The 19058-nt window shown below is 41.7% G+C and overlaps 1 protein-coding gene and 1 pseudogene across 1 annotated transcript; both read right to left on the bottom strand.

The window, feature by feature from the left end:
• Window positions 1-340: 340 nt before the first annotated feature.
• Window positions 341-10103, bottom strand: UCP1 (uncoupling protein 1). The gene is made up of 6 exons (XM_012783830.3): window positions 9809-10103; window positions 8970-9168; window positions 5119-5316; window positions 4916-5017; window positions 3243-3423; window positions 341-934 (listed from the first exon to the last, which is right to left on the bottom strand). The coding sequence occupies exons 1-6, from the start codon at window positions 9932-9934 to the stop codon at window positions 820-822; spliced, it is 921 nt and encodes a 306-aa protein (XP_012639284.1). The 5' UTR covers window positions 9935-10103; the 3' UTR covers window positions 341-819.
• A 5394-nt stretch (window positions 10104-15497) lies between these two features.
• Window positions 15498-15977, bottom strand: LOC105881875 (protein mago nashi homolog 2-like; annotated as a pseudogene).
• Window positions 15978-19058: the final 3081 nt, after the last annotated feature.

The following is a 19058-nucleotide window of genomic DNA, read 5'->3' as shown; positions in this document are numbered from 1 at the left end:
TGAATTTGGCTTTGCTGGAAAGATGCCAGGAAGATTCCATTTCATCTCAGTAAGACTCTCAGACTGTTCCTCTGTCTTCCCCCAAGGTGCCCTCCAACTCTAAAATTCTATGAGTCTAAGACAGACACCAGGACAATAATGCCCAACTGAATATAGTTGTTATGGATGTCAAAAAATATGGACTCTACGAATTAAAAATCTGTACTAATAGCATTGAGAGTAAGTTTATGCCTATGATTCTAAAGACCTTCACTTACTATTGGACGATTTTGTGTTCTAGGTAAACTTCCACTTTTACATCCAGGTACAGATCCCAAAAGATAAACTTTAAAAGGCATTAGCAATACTTTATTGACTATATTAACTGACAACTCTGGTTAAGAAATAAAAAGAAACAGTAATGTTTTCTTTGATAACTTCATATTTTAGGTATTTATAAATATAAACTGCATTCCACACAGTTTTTCTTTTCCACCAGTTGGAATTATAATTCAAACATGTTAAAGTTCTTCATACTCAATCATACAATTCCACTCCCAAAACGGCCAGTCAAATGCAGTAACTTATCTGGGCATTACATTTTTTGCCAGGATATATACTGAATGTTTTGCTTAAGACACTGAGAACAAAAGTTATATGAAACACATATTAGTTTTCCTCTTTTTTTTAATATAAAAAAGTCCAAAACTCCCTAAAGAATTCCTTTGTCTTTCTAGGTTGAAATAAAGTGAATAGGATTTTGGTTTTTTATTTTTTTAATTGTTTGATCCAGCCAGCAAAGATGCCCACTGGTATATTACATCTTTTCCTTGAAGTTGATTATGTAGCACAGTCCACCGTCTGCCTTGACTTCATCAGTTCCCGTTTCAGTTGTTCAAAGCACACAAACATAATGACATTCCAGGATGCGAGTCGCAAGAAGGAAGGTACAAATCTAGAAAAGTGCATGTCATCATTCTATTAGTTTGTTTGAAATTCTTAAAGCTATTGTAGCAGTTTATTCTTCTCATGTTGCCACTCCTCAAATGAAGATGCTTAAAAGTATCTATTCATCTTCATCTTTCCCTCCTCTGCCAAAAATGAGATTTCCTCTAAATGTTCTATACTACTTGAAAACAACAAAACCAGGTGATCACATCTATACAAATCCATAAACACCCTTCACTCCCACCAAACCAAAGCATATCTTTTTTCTGATATGGGCTTTTTCAAAAAACTCTTTTCTTTCCTTTTTTTTTTTTTTTTTTTTTTGAGAGGAGAGGAAATTTTGATTTTGTTTTGCTTTGCAGAGTGTGAGGTAAGAAACTATTAAAAGAGAAAGTAAGAGAAGAAAGCAAAGAAGTGATGGGTAAGTGGACCATATTCCAGAATCAAGAAATCAGTGCTGTCTCAAGCTTGGCAATTCTTGTCCTGAGAGAAACTGTCAAATGTTTTAATGGTTTTTGTTTTGTTTTGTTTTTGGTTATTTTTAAGAATTCTGCCAAACTATGCAGACCGAATGATTGATTTTGAATGCCTATTTGCAGCAATGAAATGTTCCAGGAGAAAAAGATGTCATCAGTTAAATCTGCCTTGGATAGATTTTTTTTGTTTAACATGGGCTATAAATTCAAAGGATTTTTTTCACCAGGTCTCTTAATATGTTTCTCTTGAATACCAGATGTGTGTGTGTGTTGGGGGGGGGGGCGGGAGGGTGGTTGGTTATTGGGAAAAAATATAAATAACATAAAATTTACTATTGTAACCATTTTTTTTTTTTTTTTGAGACAGAGTCTCGCTTGTTGCCCAGGCTATAGTGAGTGCCGTGGCGTCAGCCTAGCTCACAGCAACCTCAAACTCCTGGGCTCAAGTAATCCTTCTGCCTCAGCCTCCCGAGTAGCTGGGACTACAGGCATGTTCCACCATGCCTGGCTAATTTTTATATATATATATTAGTTGGCCAATTAATTTCTTTCTATTTATAGTAGAGACGGGGTCTCGCTCTTGCTCAGGCTGGTTTCGAACTCCTGACCTCGAGCAATCCACCCGCCTCGGCCTCCCAGAGTGCTAGGATTACAGGTGTGAGCCACCGCGCCCGGCCTGTAACCATTTTTAAATGTACATTTCAGTAGCATTAAGTACATTCTCATTGTGCATAACCATCATCACCATCCATTCTCAGAACTTTTTTTGTCACCCTAAACAGAAACTCAGTACCTATTAAACAATAACTCCCAATTTCCCCCTACTCCCAGCTCCTGGCAGCTTCTATTCTCCTTTGTGTCCTTATGAATTTGACTATTCTAAGGACCTCATTTAAGTAGAATAATACAGTATGTGTCCTTTTTTATATGGCTTACTTAGCATAATGTTCTGAGGTTTATCCATATTGTAGTATGTCTTCCCCAAAAGGTTTTTAAATTTGAAAAAAATAAAATTATTGTTAAATGGTTAATGGTTTAATAACTGGTATGTCCATTTTAAGTTAATTTTGCAATGCATTTAATTTGTAATAATGCATCATAAATGCAGATTATGTTGAATTGGAACTTTTAAATATGATGTATATAGTGCATTCATGCTTATTTTATAAGGTTTGAGGCATTATCCTCCAGTTTTAAAGGGTTATAGAATTTTATTATTTAACCCCTGGTGTAATTCTTGTTGAATGTATCCACACTTTAGTTCATACTATATTTTCTTAGGAAGGTAGTTTCCAATATAAGATAATATTGCATTATGGGAAAATGTGCTCTATTACATAATATTAGTGTTTAGGTGAGTGTAATAATTACCCAAACTACATAATTTTCTGAATCACTCTTCTAGATTGGTGGCAATGAGTTTTCCCTACTTTTGCTTTAATATAGTTTTAAAAATTGAGTCCATCAAATTAAAATAGTGAAAATAAAATCTTGTTTTTTCATAGCTCTCTAGTATGCATTGCCTCTGCTTTTAGTTATTCCGCCCAGAGAAAGCAAAACACTGTCTATTTTTCTAATAGATTGTGAAATCATAGAACTGCCAATGGAAAAGGCACTGATTTCCAATGAGCCTTTGGTCAAGGTTGGGAAAATTTTAATATCACAGTTTTTTATTTTCTGACACAGTGAAAGTGGTGAATTTGGGGCAAGGAAGAGTCAACACTAGTATACTGCATGTACTAAGGCCAGTAAGCTAAACGTCAGCTGTTTAGATGAGGCAGCGTCCCAAAGCACACAGACACCCTGAACACATTATAGATGTAGAAGATCGTATCTTACCCTTTGAAAAAAGCTGTTGGTCCTTCCTTAGTGAACATTGTCATTGCACAACTGGGCACACTTTTGTACTGTCCTGGTGGAGAATTAACAAATCTGGTTTTCACCACATCCACTGGGGAGGAGAGAAGTGTTGTGCAAAACCCAGCAATAAGAGCTGACACCAAGTGGCAAGGGACGTCATCTAAAATGGATCAATGAAACAGGTTGACATTAGACTTTTGGGGGCTTGTAGTTTTAGTTATCTGTCAGATCCTTGTAAACCTGTTGATAACAGGAGGTTAATGTGGATGTCTTATAAATAAATGACATATAATAAAAAAGGTTATGCTTGTACTAGAAAAAGATGGCAAATAGTAAACGGCTAGTGGATTATGAACACTTTAGGAAAATAACCTGTCAATTTTCTTCGTGATGTTAGGGCCTGGCATGATGCCTAATATACCTCCTTTTGCCTCATCTTTTGGGTTCCCTGTTACCTATGGAGCCCCAGCAGACTAACCCCAGCTCTCAGGGAGTCTGCGGTCTTTGGAACACTGGGCCCTTGGGAGTGCCCATGAATTTATCCATTCCTAGAGACTGCTTGGGCCAGGTACAGGGGACACTGAGATGAACAAGTTGGGCCCTGCATGCATAGAGTTGCCAGTCCAGGGCTTAGCAGGGTTTGGTAATACCTCAACACAGCATAAATAGAACCATGAGAGACGGTTGTGCTAGGTCTGTTATGTTCAGCACTGTCCACTGAGGCCTTTGTGTGCCAGACACTCTGCTCATCCCAGAAGATGCAGGCATAATTTAGTCTGCTGAAAACACGCACAACCTTGCTGCTCAGGCCCACCTCACAGCATCTCCTGGCCTACAGTGTCACTTACCTTCCAAACCATCTCTGATATGCCTTCTCATCAAGAGACTGCCAGGTCCCTTAAGACACAAACTAAAGATGGCTACACTTACATCCTACTCCACAATTCAGAGAGAGTTAGGGATCTTATGTCCCAATTCAGCAATTCTCAAACATCCTCTTCTCTCTAAAATTCAAGCAAATCCATATTTGCTTTCCACTGGCCTTTGCAAAAGCATTAGCAATGAATCTTCAAAACACTGAAGCTCTACTCTCCACAATTATAAAACTATGGATAAAGTTAAACCTTCATAAAACAAATCCAACTGAAAAAAAGTCATTGTACAAGGAAATTTTAATGTCTCTAGAAATCGTTAGAATATTATTTTTGAGAACCTATCTTCTGGTACTATTTTTTGGATGAAACCACTGATAATCTCCTTATATAACTAGCTCTATTGAATATAGCACAGGGTGGACCTTAACTTCCTGAATTCTGCTGCATAAAGAAAAAAAAATTCTAATAAAAGTCCCACATATTAGTATTATATTAAATGAGAATAATGTTGACATAAGAATGATGTTCCATGTTGTTTTTGTTGCAGCAAAACAGCCACAAAAATTGTTGTTGCAAAAAACTTCTGTTGACGCAAAACATCTTAAACTTAAGGTTTGGATCTTTTTCTGTGTCTCAAAAAGTGATGCATATATAATGTTTTAAATTAAATTTTTAAAAAGAGAAAATTATTAAAGTTTGAGTCTAATTTGGCTGCAGAAACTCCAAGATAAAATTATAAAGGTGCAAAACTGTGTGTTCTGTAAAATAGAAAGTTACCTGCTAGTAGTTTGTTTTTCACAAGGGCATCCTTCATGAGGTCATATGTTACCAGCTCTGTACAATTAATGATGACATTTCTCATCAGATTGGGAGTAGTCCCTGGAAAAAAACAGAAAAGGTTTACCAACTCTGTTTTAGATAAGGTGCCAATTGGATATATGTGTTTTGATGATTATAAAATCTGCCTCAAAGTTAGTTACCTTTCCAAAGACCCGTCAAGCCTTCCGTTGTTGCTATGATTCTGTAAGCATTGTAAGTCCCAGTGTAGCGAGGTTTGAGGCCATGTAGATGGCTCTGGGCTTGCAGTCTGACTTTCACGACCTCGGTGGGCTGCCCAATGAACACTGCCACTCCTCCAGTTGTCAAGCCAGCTGAGATCTTGCTTCCCAGGCTTGTTGCTACCCAGAGAGAAGGTATTTATTAACAAAAAAATTCAAGACCCAGAATGCATGTACATCTTTTTAATTTTAGTGGTTTGCGTTGTTGTATTCTTATATTTTTTCTGTTTCCCAAATGCTTGTCCGTGGGTTGATCATATATGAACTCAGAGTTGGGCTAGAAAACTTCAATTGTCTGAAATTTTCAAAAAATGAAGATTTTCAAGGAAAAAGAAAACACAGTGCCTATTTAAACAGTGGCTTTGTTCTTTCCTGTAGTCAGCTTAGTTTTTTCCGGTGTTTAGCTCTCTTTTTCTGTAATTCCCAACTGCAAACAGGCACCAGTCCCCAATGACGCTTGGTCTTCCTCCCATGAAGGATAATGTCAATTATTGGACTTATCAGTCTTAGGAAAAGCCCAGTGGACAAGTTGTCCCAATATGGAACATCAAGCAGTGTTAGGCCACAACATGTGAAGGAGACAAAAATAAGAAGAATGAACCTAAGGAAGTGCTTCTTGTCTTGAAATGTTGAAAAAATTATCTTATGTTACTCCAGACAGATATCGTTTACTACAAATAGTCTCGAAGCCCAATATTTGTTCCTATAATTAAATATAAAGTTATGATTCAATAACATTTACCCAGCAAGGACCTTCTCAGTCTCTCTGTTTCCTAATCTGTCAAATAGGGATAATAATATCTACCTGATAGAGTTGTTGTGTGAATTGAAATAATATCGATAAATCACTTAAAATACCGTCTGGCACAAAGAAAATATACAAAAATGGCAGTAATTTTTTTCATTACTATTATGATTGTACTCTTTTCTCATTATTCTCAGCCGGGAGTTGATAATAGATAAGTATCTTTTAATTAGCAATATTGTATGATTACTGTTGCCTTCACCTTTGGCCCAAATTTGTAATTTATCTTGATGTACTGATGCACTCATCCTAGCCTCTGATCCCCAACCCTCTGACCCCCTTTTCATTTCCCAGTCCAGCTCTTTGGGAGAGACACTATGTTCTTTTTTTTTTTCTTCTTCTTTTTTTTTAAGAACTAAAAGAAATGTATTTACAAGATATATTCTTTGTCTTTACTTCTCAGAGCCCATTTCCTTCTCAGTCCTTTACAACCTGGCTTATCCCTTCCACCCAGCTGAAGATGCTCTTGCTAGGAAGCCCGTGAGCCCCAATTTGTCAGGTCCTGTGGTCACTTTTCAGTCCTCTCTACCTCTGCACACCAGATCTCTCTGCTCTCTTTGACCCTGTTGATAATCCCTGCTGGGACTTCCTGGAATCTGGCCCGGACCTTTCTCCTAAACTCACGTACCTTCTAGGCGTTACCTGTTGACCTGTCCTAAAATGAATTTCTTACCTTCCCCCTAAGACAGTTTCTATATTCCCTCCCTCAATACGTGGTATCTTTAGCCAGAAACGTGAAAGTCATCTTATATTTCTACCTTTTCCTTATACTTTACTTCCAGTTGTTCACCAAATTCACTCAATCATGCTTCCTAGACCTTTCTGATTGACCTCTCTACCCCTTCCCTACTGCCAATACTTTAGTGCATGCGCTGATCATTTCTCACTTTCTAACTTACCCCTTGTTCCTATCATTAAATATTCCTATTCTTTTTCTATATATACTCTATACTGCTATCAAAGTGATCTTTTGAGAATATAAATTGTTTATGCCACTTCCCTGCTGGACATTTTTACAATGACATCCCACCACTGTAAGGATAAAATTCAAACTCCTTAGCATTGCCTGCCAGGCCTTTTGTGATCTGGCTCCTTACTGCCTACCTTTTTTCCTATGGTGTAGTGACATCCTAGCTATTATAATGATGTTGCACAATGCACTACTTTTTCTATGTTTAGATACACAAATAATTACCATTGTGTTCCAGCTGCCTACAGTATTCAGTACAATAACAAACTGTATAGTGTATTTGCTCCTAGGCTTATAATCTAGGAGCAAAAGGCTATAGCATATAGCTTGGGTGCATAGTAGGCTGTACCATCTAGATTTATGTAAGTGCACTCTATGATGTCCACACAAGGAATAATTCACCTAGCAACACATTTCTCAGAATGTATCCCCATCATTAAGCAAAGCATGACTGTACTTAAAACACAGCACATGTCCATTAACTTCTTCTGCCCACACACCCCATACTCTTAACTGTAAACTCTTCCTAGAGACGCATCTGTCATCTGTGCATCTACCACAGTTCAGTCAAGCTTACTAAGTGACCTGCATAGGCATAACACAGAATACTGCCTAAGGCACCCAGCAACCGTCAGAGCAGCCAGTCTGTGAGTAAAACCACCTGTATGGGTGGATTTACATCCTTTGTGTTTCTTCTCTTGCCACATCTATATACATGACAATGCAATATTGATCTAGAAACATCCAGACTTTATCTTCACTTTCAAAGTACTTGTGTGGGTAAGTCTAACTTATAGATTTGTATAAACAATATTTACAAATTACCCCATAAAGTTATAACATTCAAAGGTTACAGCAGAAATGACAAAATGTACTTAGGTAGTCACTTAATATAATCATTTTACCATCAGCACATCTCTCTGGCTCATCAGCTCCACATGAAAGTGCCTCCAATATTTACTGGCTGTGTGATTTCGTGCATGGTATTTAACTTCTTTGATATTCAACTAACACGTTCTGCTCACAGCATTCTTGTGTGGTTCGAATGAGGTACAGAATAGCATGCAAAATGGAGAAGACAATAGAGTACAGGGGTTGGGAACCTGGGGTCAAAGACCAGACTGCCTGGGTTTGAACTCTGGCTCTGCCCCTAAATAGCTGTGTGACCTTGAGCAAGTTACACAACTGCTCTGTGTTCAGTTTCCCCATTTGATGCAGGATAATAACACTCGGACCTTTCCAGTTATGATGTATCTGAAGCAGTTAGAACAGTGCCTGGTACATAGTAAGCGCACAGAGAAATGCTAGCTAGACTGCCAGGGACGCTCGGAGTACACTGGCTGTCAGGAAGTATTAGTTTTGTTCTTCCCCTAAACAAACTGACTGCAGCATAAGTCCCCTTTTTCATGTCTGGTCTTTCCTAGCATGAGAGACCTTACAAGGAACCTCTCAAAGTAAGTCTCTTCCTGTCCTTTCAACTCTCTACACAAAGTCTGGCTTTCTTTTCTTCAGACTAAAGGGTTTTAAATTTTTTTGCATGCCAAAATTAGCAGGGGAGCTTCTGAAATCACAGATTCTCTTGTCCACAACGGGAGGATTCAGATTCAGGGCACGGCGGCAGTCCTCATTTGGACTTTCAACAATCTCCATAGATATTTCTGATATACTTTGCTGTTTGGTGAACCTTGACTTAAACATGATTTTGGAGCCCATCATACCCTCTGGTTGGAGACCCAAATTAGGCTCAAAACTTCCATGACTGACTGGGGGATTTTTACAAGTATAAACCTGCATCTAAAGAATTGATTTTGCACACTTTTTTCTTTTTATGAACAAGGAGCTAATATTTGGAGAAGGGGGAGAGTTCAAATATTGGGTTTTTTTTTCTCTCTTCCTTGCCAATTTGTTATAAAGACCACTGCCCTGTGTGTGTTACATTTTTAGGACACAGCCCAGCTCAGGGGTTTTCTGCCCTTCTCAGAAACACTCATTGCTTACTTTCTTTCCCTGCGGCGAAGAACTCCTGCACCGTGTCGTAGAGGCCAATCCTCAGCGAGGCGAAGCTGACCTGTCTCTGGAGGCCCGCGGGCAGCCCGCTGTACAGTTTCATTGGCCCTTCGGTCTTTGCCAGAGTGGTGATCGTTCCCAAGACGCCTTTATACCTGATGGCACTGGAGGTCTGGCATTCGCCTTGGACCTGGAAATGAGAAAGGCGCAGGTCAGAGGGAAGGGAAAAATGAGTAGTGGGGGCCTCTCTGGTGAGGGAAAAATAGAAGTCTGGCACCCGTCTGTCCTCTATGGAGAAATCTTAAGCCAAGATTTTCCCAGTTCTCAGTTTCTCTTCTCAGCACATCCCCCGTGTTTCTATACATATATGTATTCTATGTATTCTATAAAGGGGGTGGCTGGCTGCAATGCACATTTGAACACCCCCCTTTCCTCTCCAGAACCCCTGTGGCAGCAGCGGGATGGGACGGTGCCCCCGCAGAATGAAAAAAGAAAGGGAAAAGCACCCGATTTGTAAACTCAGGAGAGGCTGATAGTCTTAGCTCTTAGAACACTTAGAGCAGCCTAACTGGGGAGAATTTGTTAGAGGTCATGGCCAACCCAGCATCCACCGCCCTTCTGGTTCTTCAGTTAATTTTGGAAAAGGTTCCGTTTTCCCGCCTGAAAGCACCAGCCCCGGGGCTAAGGACAAACTTTTTTTTAAGGCGACCACCTGCCCTACTTAACTGAGAACGGGAGTTTAAACCAAAGCAGAGAATCAAAGGGACACACACAACAGATGTCCCCTCTCTGCCCTCGGAGGCCCCTCGCCTCCCCCGGCCGGCTGCTACCTGTAGCCGGACTTTGGCGGTGTCCAGCGGGAAGGTGATGACATCCGCCAAGCAGGCGCCCACCCCCGCCGAGAAGATCTTCACCCCCATGGTCGGGTGCACGTCGGAGGTTGTCAGGCCCACCATCGTCGCTGGAGAGCCGGGCGAGGCACGGGCGCACGGGGAGCGGGCTCAAGCCCCAAGTAGCAAGTTCCTGTCCCTCCCTCTTCACGCCCGTCCCGCCGCGCAGCAAACCCTCCCTGACTTCTGGGACTGCAGCGGGGGCGACGGAGGTCTCCAGGCGGCTGCTGCAGGCGGAGCGGAGCGCGGGAACGGGGCCGAGTGCCCCAGCGTCGCCTCCTGTCACCCCGGTGTCTGAGGACCCGCTGCGTCCCTGCGATTTATGTAGCCGGCGGCTCCGGGAGGAGCTACGCGAGGTCTCAGAACACGGGTCGTGGGGCCTGGCAAAGGCGTGTCCTGGAGCGCCAGGTCCCTCCCACCCATCCTCGCTCAGCGTCCGGGGAGCCGCCCTGCACCCCAAGAGCCCTTGCCCAGCACCGTGCTCTCCGCGCCCCGCGCTCGGCGCCTCAGGGGGCGGGGCGCACCGCCTCCCGCGTCGCCCGCACGCGCGACACCTCTGTCACCCTTGCCTGCGCACCCTCGGCTCGGGCGGGGAACAGGTGGGGACCCCCGGAAACAAGCGCGATCGCCGCACTGTGATCCTGGGAAAAGGTCCAGCGGGCGCTCTCCCATTCCTCCCACTCCCAAGCACCTTGCAGGCACCTTGCAGCTTTCTCTGCTTCCCTTTCCGCCCCTTTTAACTTCTCAACCCCCGGATTCCTTTCCAACCACCAGATTCAGACGTGGAAAAAAGTCAATAACACTCTGAACTTTTAAAAGAAATGAAGTGTTTTGTTGGATCACTTTTTGAAGGAAGATGTCGAATGAAACAATAGACATACAGAAGCAAATATCAATAGTAAATTGCTAAAGCACTGTACAAAAGGTCTCTTTTGCTCATTTTAATTACATTTGGTCCTTTCAATTACATTTCTTAGGGGGTGCAGTGGAAAGGATAAGGCGGGTCGCTAGACTTCGGTTTCCTCTCTGCTGCTAACCAACTCTTTGACCCTGGGAAAGTCACCTTTATTCCAGCTTTCCTTTGCAGCGGTATAAAATGTGGCTCCAGAGCTATCCCAGCTCTCCACAGATAAGCCAGCTAGCCTACTGCTAATTTAACCTACGCTGGTAAATTAAACATTGTTAACATATGTTTGTTGTGGGAGGAGGAGCTTTTCCTACTTCTTTGTGCAAATATTTGAGTGTTTATTCTTTTGAAAACTTTTTTTAAAATGCCTTTTAAAAAAGTCATGGGAAATAAAAGGAAACAGGAGAAAGAGGGGAAGGGAAAAGGTCAAGCCCCAGCTGCCAGAATCTGTCAGATAAGCCAAAGATCCTTTAGATATTACCAGAATCCCCATTCAACTGTCTTGGGCCCCTGGTATCAACACTGAACTAAGCCCAAATAAAAAAATCAGTGGGAGCCAGAGTCGCCTCCTCCAGGAGCAGGGGAAATAAGACATGAAGCTCCTAAGGAATAATTTTCAAATCCTCTGTAAGTAAAGGCTGTGTGTGCTGAGCAAAAAGCCAGTCCTAAGGAGCTCTGGAGGGAGGTCAGGCTTTCCCGGCTTGCAGGAGGAAGGCGATGCTGACTGTAGGGTGGGCTCTACATAAACAGGAGAAGGAGTCAGTGGGGTTTCTCCCTTACACACACTTGTGGAAACAAAGAGCAATTGAGGCAGGTAGGTGGCATGTGTAAAAGCAAAGATGTTGGGGAAAGCAAGGTGGATATACAAGAGTGCATTTCTGTTGGGAAATTGGATGACGAGGAACAAAGAGAGAGGTAGGGCAAGAAGTTGGTAAGAGATGAGGCTGTAGAAGCCAAATGAGTAGCAAACCCTGAAAATCTATTCTGAGTGTGGATTCATGTAATCATCTGTGTAGCGCTTTATAGCGCTTTACAGACTGTGAAGTGCCCTCACATAAATGTCACATTTAATCTGATAGACAGTAGAGCTTTATCAATGATTTGATGTGGAGTCAAAGATTTTCCAGAGGTGACTCTAAGTTGAAGAACATGGGCAGCAAGCTCAGTGATGGTACTGGCTGATTGTATGAGGCAGTTGGTAAAGGGAGGTGATTTTAGAGCTAAGAAGATTGGACCAACTTTTAAAGTCCTGAAATTATTTGAAGACAGTAGTGTTGATATTTAAATAAAGAGCTACCTTAGGACACTGTGTACATGCTAAGAGAGAGAAATCAGAGCTGGGAAGTATCTGGGTGTCAGCAACATGGACGTGATAAAGGGGCCCACTTTACATGGGAGTGATACAAGAAGAGTAGGAAAAGGGGTCAAGGGCCAAACCGCACAGGGGGACCCAGAGTAATGATCTGGGAGAAAGGGCCTTGCCAAAGGTAGATTTAGGACAAGAAACAGTAGCACGCAGTCATAGAGCCTGGCATTTAAGAATATGATTAAAGAAATGTTGAGTCTTAACCAGTGTCAAGTTTAGAAGAAATGTCAAGAGGACAAAGAAAAGCCTATTGAATTTGGCTCTGATAGTATTGGTGATCTTAGACAGTGCAGCTATGGTGGAGTTATTAAGTTGTGAGGCTGACGGCCAAGCAGAGGTTGAGCGTGCCCAAAGTAGGATGACTAAAATGCATAAGAGGGGGCATTATTCCTTGCTAACTCTAGTGAACCTCTGCTAGCAACTGGTCAATCCCCAACCCTCACCCAGCTCCACTCATGAATCTCTCTCCATGATTCTATCTGTAGTGGTTTTAAAACATAATTGCAAGTACATGACATTACTCTTATCAAAAGTGAGGGTCCATGTGCCTTCCCCTTGCATCGGGCAGGCTTGTGAATGCTTGGACCAATAGAATAAGAACTGATGCTATGTGGCTTCTGAGACTGGATCATAAAAGTCTGGGTAGCTTCTGACTTACTCACTATGACATTTGCTCTTGGAGCCCTGGGCCACTAAGTAGGAAATCAAACTTCTCTGAGGCTGTCCTATGGAGAAGCCGCACGTAGGCATATTCATCCGTCCCCACCAAGGCACCAGACATGACAGTACAGCTGTCTTGGACCCTCTAGATAAGCCCACCTGCCCACTGAATACAACTGAGTGATCTCCGTCAGTGCCAGGAGAACAGAAGAATCACTAAGCTGAGCTCTGACCAAGTTCCTAACCCAAAATTGTGAGCTATACTAGAATGGTTGTTGCTTTAAGGTAGCAAACAATAACTGGAATGCCTTTACTTGTGTGAGAAGTCAGAAGTGGCATGCAGTCTCTCTTTGCTCCATCCTCTAACACTACCTTCGTGATGAGGCGTTGGATGCAGTGGGTGGTATAGAGTGTTGGGATTTGGGCTACCAAAAGAAGTCACAATACATTTGTGAAGAAGAAGCAGGGTAAATTAAAAGTTGTCTTTGTTTCCATAAGGCACATGTTTGCATGTTTTAAAGGCAGAGTATGACAAACTAGAGAGGGTGAGTGGAGACCTATTAGAAGGGAAGGAAATGTGAGAAATAGATCTGTTAGAAAAGAAGAAAGGTTGCCGTCCAAAACAGGTGAGGGCAGGTAGGGAGAGAGGCCCTGTGACAGGACAAGGGAGGACAAGGGGGCTGATTGCTTTGAGACTTTAAGGAAGATGACAGCATGGGCTTCTGGGGTATTAATATTGGGGTACACATGGACAGTGGGGAAACTTCTCCAGGAGACAGTATCAGTTTAGTTGAATGGTGACTGACCACTGGGTTGTGCCAAGCACAGTGCTGGCTACCAAGACTCAAAGAAAGAGAAGTCACAAGGAGACCTTGAGAGGTCAAAGAAGTTCAAGATTCTGAAAATGGTTCTGGATTCCAAGGAGTGCTGACCTCACCACTTCTGAGAAGTGGGGGAAAGTTTGCCTCAGGTTGGAGAGAGCAGTAGGGGAGAGGGTGGTATCCCCAAAGGGTCAGATTTCTGCTCTTCTGGCACAAAGGAGGGGTAAAGAATAGGTCAGTGTGAGCAAGGGCACCTGACCTTTTATGACGTAGCTAAGGAGTGGCAGCAAGTCCCAAATGTACTAACGTCCTGTATTCTCTTTTAAAATCTAGAACAGCATTGACAGATGCTCTTGCTCAAACTGAGGTCAATCAGGAATCGTATTAAATAAGAAAAGCATGATCATGCTTTGCATTTGAATAGCATTCTACACTTTCCCATAATTCTCTTAGTAGCCACCAGTAGGAAATATCATATTGTAGTTATGCAGATAAATGCTCAAATGACAGAAGACACTATTTATAAAATAAATACAAACCTTAAAAATAGGAAGGGGAATGTATTTAATATCATTAATAAGGAAATGTATATCTTTTACCTAATGAATTAAAACCTTGTTACTACCAAAATTATAATCACTATAACATTTATATATAATACTTTTTTTTTTTTTTTAAGACAGATAGGGTCTCCCTCTGTCTCCCAAGCTGGAGTGCAGTGGCACAATCATGGCTCACTCCAGCCTCGAACTCCTGGGTTCAAGTGATCCTCCTGCCTCAGCCTTCTGAGTAGCTGGGACTATAGGCATGTGCCACCATGCCCAGCTAATTTTTTTTCACTGTTAGTGGAGATGGGGTCTCTCTGCATTGCCCAGGCTGATCTTGAACTCCTGGTCTCAAGTGATCCTCCTGCCTTGGCCTCCCAAAATGCTGGGATTATAGGCATGAGCCACTTAGTATTAATTTAGTATTAAATTTAAAATAATACTAATGATGGTATTGTAAGCTGGCACAATTCTTTTGGAAAACAATTTATCAGTATACATTAAGCCAAGAAAATGTCTATATCCTTTGATCCAGTAATTCCACTTTTGGATTTCTACCCTAAAATGATCAACTAAAATATGAAAGGGTCATACATAGACTGATGATTGTAACAGCTTAATATTTATCACAGCAAATTATAATAAGCTGGGAGTACCAACCCAGCTTGAGATCTGGATGTCCATATCTGGGATTGTCTGCAGAGCTGTATGTACTAGTGATGCATAGGTGTCTACTGTTAGGAATTAGTATACTTGTGAGATAGGAGAATGCCCCTAGGAATAAGGCAAAAGCAGGGAAAGGACAGGATTAGGTCTATCCCAGTCCAAAGAAGGAAAGACTATCAAGCTCTGTGTCAAGGGGAAAATATTCCATTTCTAGTCTGATTAAGGAGGCACAGAGTCATGATTAAGAGAAGGAGAGACCATGTTGAAATTTTCTCTAAGATACTGACTGCATAAGCATGGCCAAGTTATTTAACTTCTCTGAACCTCAAATTCTTTACTTTTATGATGAATATTCCTACATCATGAGGTTATTCTTTTTGTTGTTGTTGTTGTTTTCAGGTTTTGATATGTTTTATTGAAGCAAATTTTCAACAAAATGTGGCTTTTATTTTTAGAATTTAATGTGTGTGGGTACTGTCCAAACCACTTGGACCCAAGTAAGGATAACCATTAAGCTTGTTTATGTATTTTCTCATTTTCAGTTTATATAAAAAAAAATTTATTTGCTTCACATTCATAAAAATCCCAATATTATAAATGACAAATAAACCCTCCTTTACCCATCCCTTAATTAAATATACAAACAGCTTCAGAAACATAAGATTTAAATTGGTTTAATCTTGAAGTATAATCCAATGAGACTAAAAACTAAACATTTCAGGTCTTTTTTTATTTTTATTTATTTATTTTTTCAGGTCTTGTACCAAACAGTAAAATACTCGAAGGCCTTCAGAATCCTTTGACTGGTTTACATCATTAAGAGACCTATTTTTGATGTGCTAACAGAAATGAGCTCATCTTCAATTATGATTTCCAGCTCCTGTGGGCCAACCCTGTTGCGATGAGACCACAAAGCATCATCTTCTTTTGTAATTTCACTGTCACCAATAATTTTCTTTAGTTCTTCCACTACACCCTTGTGCACCTAAGCCTCTTTTCTGATCATGACATCATTTTTGTAATTGCTGTTGTTGGTATATCTAAACTTTCTCTCTGGCTGAACCTCGAACTCTAGAAACTAGTGTCCAAACTTGCCCTTGTGCCCTACATGGTAGCACAGGTAGAAATCGATAGTCGTGGCCATTTTTGTCCCCAGGAAGCCCACTGAAATCCCCCACGAGGCTATTCTTATTATTGGATTATTCTTTATGCCAAACACCTGATGTACATAATCCTCATAACTTAATGAAAGATTTACCCATTTCATGCACTTACCACACACTTACACAGCATTGAACAAATACCAGACATTGTACTAACACTTTGCAAAACTTGACACATTGAGTTCTCATTGCAGCCCTCTGTATGAAGCATATATGGCATATATGAGGCATATAATATTGCTGTCCTCACTTCACTCCTGAGGAAACTCAGAGGCTCAGAGGAGTTAAGCAACTTCTTCTAGTGCACTTAACCAATAAGTAGTACACACTTAGGTTCTTCCTGACGCCTTGAACTCAGCTACGATGTGATACCCCAACTGCCTTCCCAATATATTTGTGACATGATACTTTCCTATAATTTGAAGATGCATAATGGCTCGGAATCCTCACATATTTTTTCAATAAGTCATATCGAAAGTTAAAAATCACACGCAATATATATCCTTTACTTGGTTTGTATATATTACTAAGGGACTTACAAAGAAGACAATAAACATTATAATACTTTTAGTTTAAAAAGCACTTTTTTTCATCTTCAGTAGAACCTGGTGGAAGAAGTAGGGAAGGTGACATATGAGATTTAGAAAAATGAGATTTACAGGGATTGGGGCCCAGTGGAGGGACCAGAGAATGAAAGGGAAGAGATGATTTAGAGAACAGCATTACTGTTCTCAGATCCTTGAAGGCTTATCCAGTGGACAGGGACAGAGTTCTTCTGCAAAGAAGAAAGGAAAATAATTAGACCATTTTTTACACTCATTTAAGATCCTTCCACCTATAGTTTCTACTCCTTGGCACTAATAGTCAATGTGATCCAGAAATGGAATGTGATGTTATTTTGGGTAATGAGTTCTCTATGACTGCAGGTATTAAATTTCAGGCAGTTTTAGAGCATCAGATTCATTGTCAGAACGACATAGATTTGAATATGCCATTTGCTAACCATGTGACCTCAGGCAACTTCCTTAATCTTTTTAAACTTTGTTTTCCTGTCCTTAAAATTGGGATAATAATTATGATTATCATGATATTGTGAGGATTTAATTAAAGAACACTGGTAAAGATTGTAGCACAAAAACTACAGAGTAGCACCTGGAAAAGGCATAATAAATAATAGCAACAATTCCATTTTCTATTAGTGCAGCTTGGATGACCACTTTGCAGGTTGTTGCCGTGAACCAAAACATCACACTAAGGGATTTACTAAAAGATGTGAAAGAGCCCTTCATGTCGCGAGTCTATGATTCTGTGGCCCACCTTGGGATGCAGTTATTATGTGGATGAAGCAGGACTGGCTCCCAGAGCTCTTTACGGAGAGCAACTGGGAGCCACAGGAGGGTGAAATGGGGACATTGCAGCTGAGACTCGTCCTTGAGGCTCCTGGTGTGAGGTCACTGCTGGGCCCTTGTTCAGACGGGGAAGGACACAGTTGCCAGGTGAGAGGTCACGGCCCAGTTGCAGGGCCCTCTCCTTCCATCATCATCCCTCCTCTTTCTGACCTACTGAACAAATGGAAAGATCAGAGTGGTGCGTCCAGCCTGGCAGCAGGGACTTGGTGAAAGGTGAAGGATTGCAGCCCTGGTGTGACTGTGAGACAGACCAGGGGGAAGGAGCAAAGACGAACTGAGGTCACGTCGGAAGCGTTCTTTGGGATGTCTGTGGTTCTTTGCCTATTTCTAGCACTAAGTGGAAGTCAGGGGACAGGCTCGGAGGCCTTCCCAGCCGGCGCCCTGCTTCTGCGAACACCCCCTGCAGGTGCTGGTGTGGTCAGCTCCTGAGCCTGAGTGTCTGGGAAAGAGGAAGCTCCGACACCAGGAAAAGGAAGAATGTTATATCATCCATAGCACGATGGAACAGGGCGAAATAAAGGGAAGAAATCACTACCGTTAAGTTTCACTTTGTTGTTGAGCTATCATATGGTGGATAAAATGCATTATACAGTGAGCAGGTGATGGGGAACCCCCCAAAGGGAATTCAGTGTCCCCACATCCAAGCTGCCCCGGGTGCCGGGTCAGAAGGACAAGCGCAGGGAGAAACGCCCAGGGCTATGCACTCGTCATGATGTGCAAATGTATTTATGTGCTTAAAATTCCATAAAAGCTCTCTCTTTTACATGTATTTGTGTGGTTAATATGATTATTTGGAAACACATATGTGACTGATTCTAGAACGTCTGGATCCCACAGACAGGAGAATCAAGCTCCCTTTCTATTCATGACCTATGATCTGTTGAATGACCTTGGATCATACTCCAGGAGACTTTCTTTGCCTGGCTGAATTCCATCATGAAATAGATCACTTGGAGTGGAGTTTATCCTAGGAGCTGTGCTTTGGCATTATGCTCCAGCCCACGTGTCTGGGTCTTTGCCCGTTGAGACATGTCCTCTTCGTTAAGGTCCTTTGCTAAAAACATACTTGTGTAGCATCTCTTGGTAGGGCATGCAGGGGATGGGCCTTTGGGGTATCTACTGGGCAGAGCTGTTCTAACGTTCTTGGAGCAATTGTATGGTCAATGAATGTCTAATTCCACTCATATTTATTGAGCACCCACTGCATACACTGTGCTAACGTCTTAGGAGACGGACACATTAATAGATGATTATGATACAATATGGTAAGTACAGTGTTAAAGATGTGCCCAGGTGATTGGGGACCAGAGAAGACGAGTACCTGACCTTGACTGTGGGCATCTGGGAAGCTTCCCAACGAAGGTACTGACGGATCCAAGTCCTGAAGAGTGAGTAGGAGTTACCCTGGCAAGGGTTAGGCACGTGGGAGTGCAGAGCAAGGTCATGCCAGGCAGATGAGACAGCACAGCCAAGACAAGAAGTCAAAGAAAGAACAGCACAGTAAGTTTGGATGAATAAAGCTCGTTAGTATTCCAGGGCTAGAAAAGGCAAGGCAGGGGAAAATAAGAGATTGGACTTGAGCCTAAGGAGGCAGGGAAAATCTGGAGGCTTTCATCCTATTTTCTCATAAGCAAAGAGGAGGTTTTAAACAGG

Source organism: Microcebus murinus, chromosome 15 (genome assembly GCF_040939455.1).
Source record: "Microcebus murinus isolate Inina chromosome 15, M.murinus_Inina_mat1.0, whole genome shotgun sequence".
Taxonomy (NCBI): domain Eukaryota; kingdom Metazoa; phylum Chordata; class Mammalia; order Primates; family Cheirogaleidae; genus Microcebus; species Microcebus murinus.
This window is presented reverse-complemented; position numbering and strand designations above follow the sequence as displayed.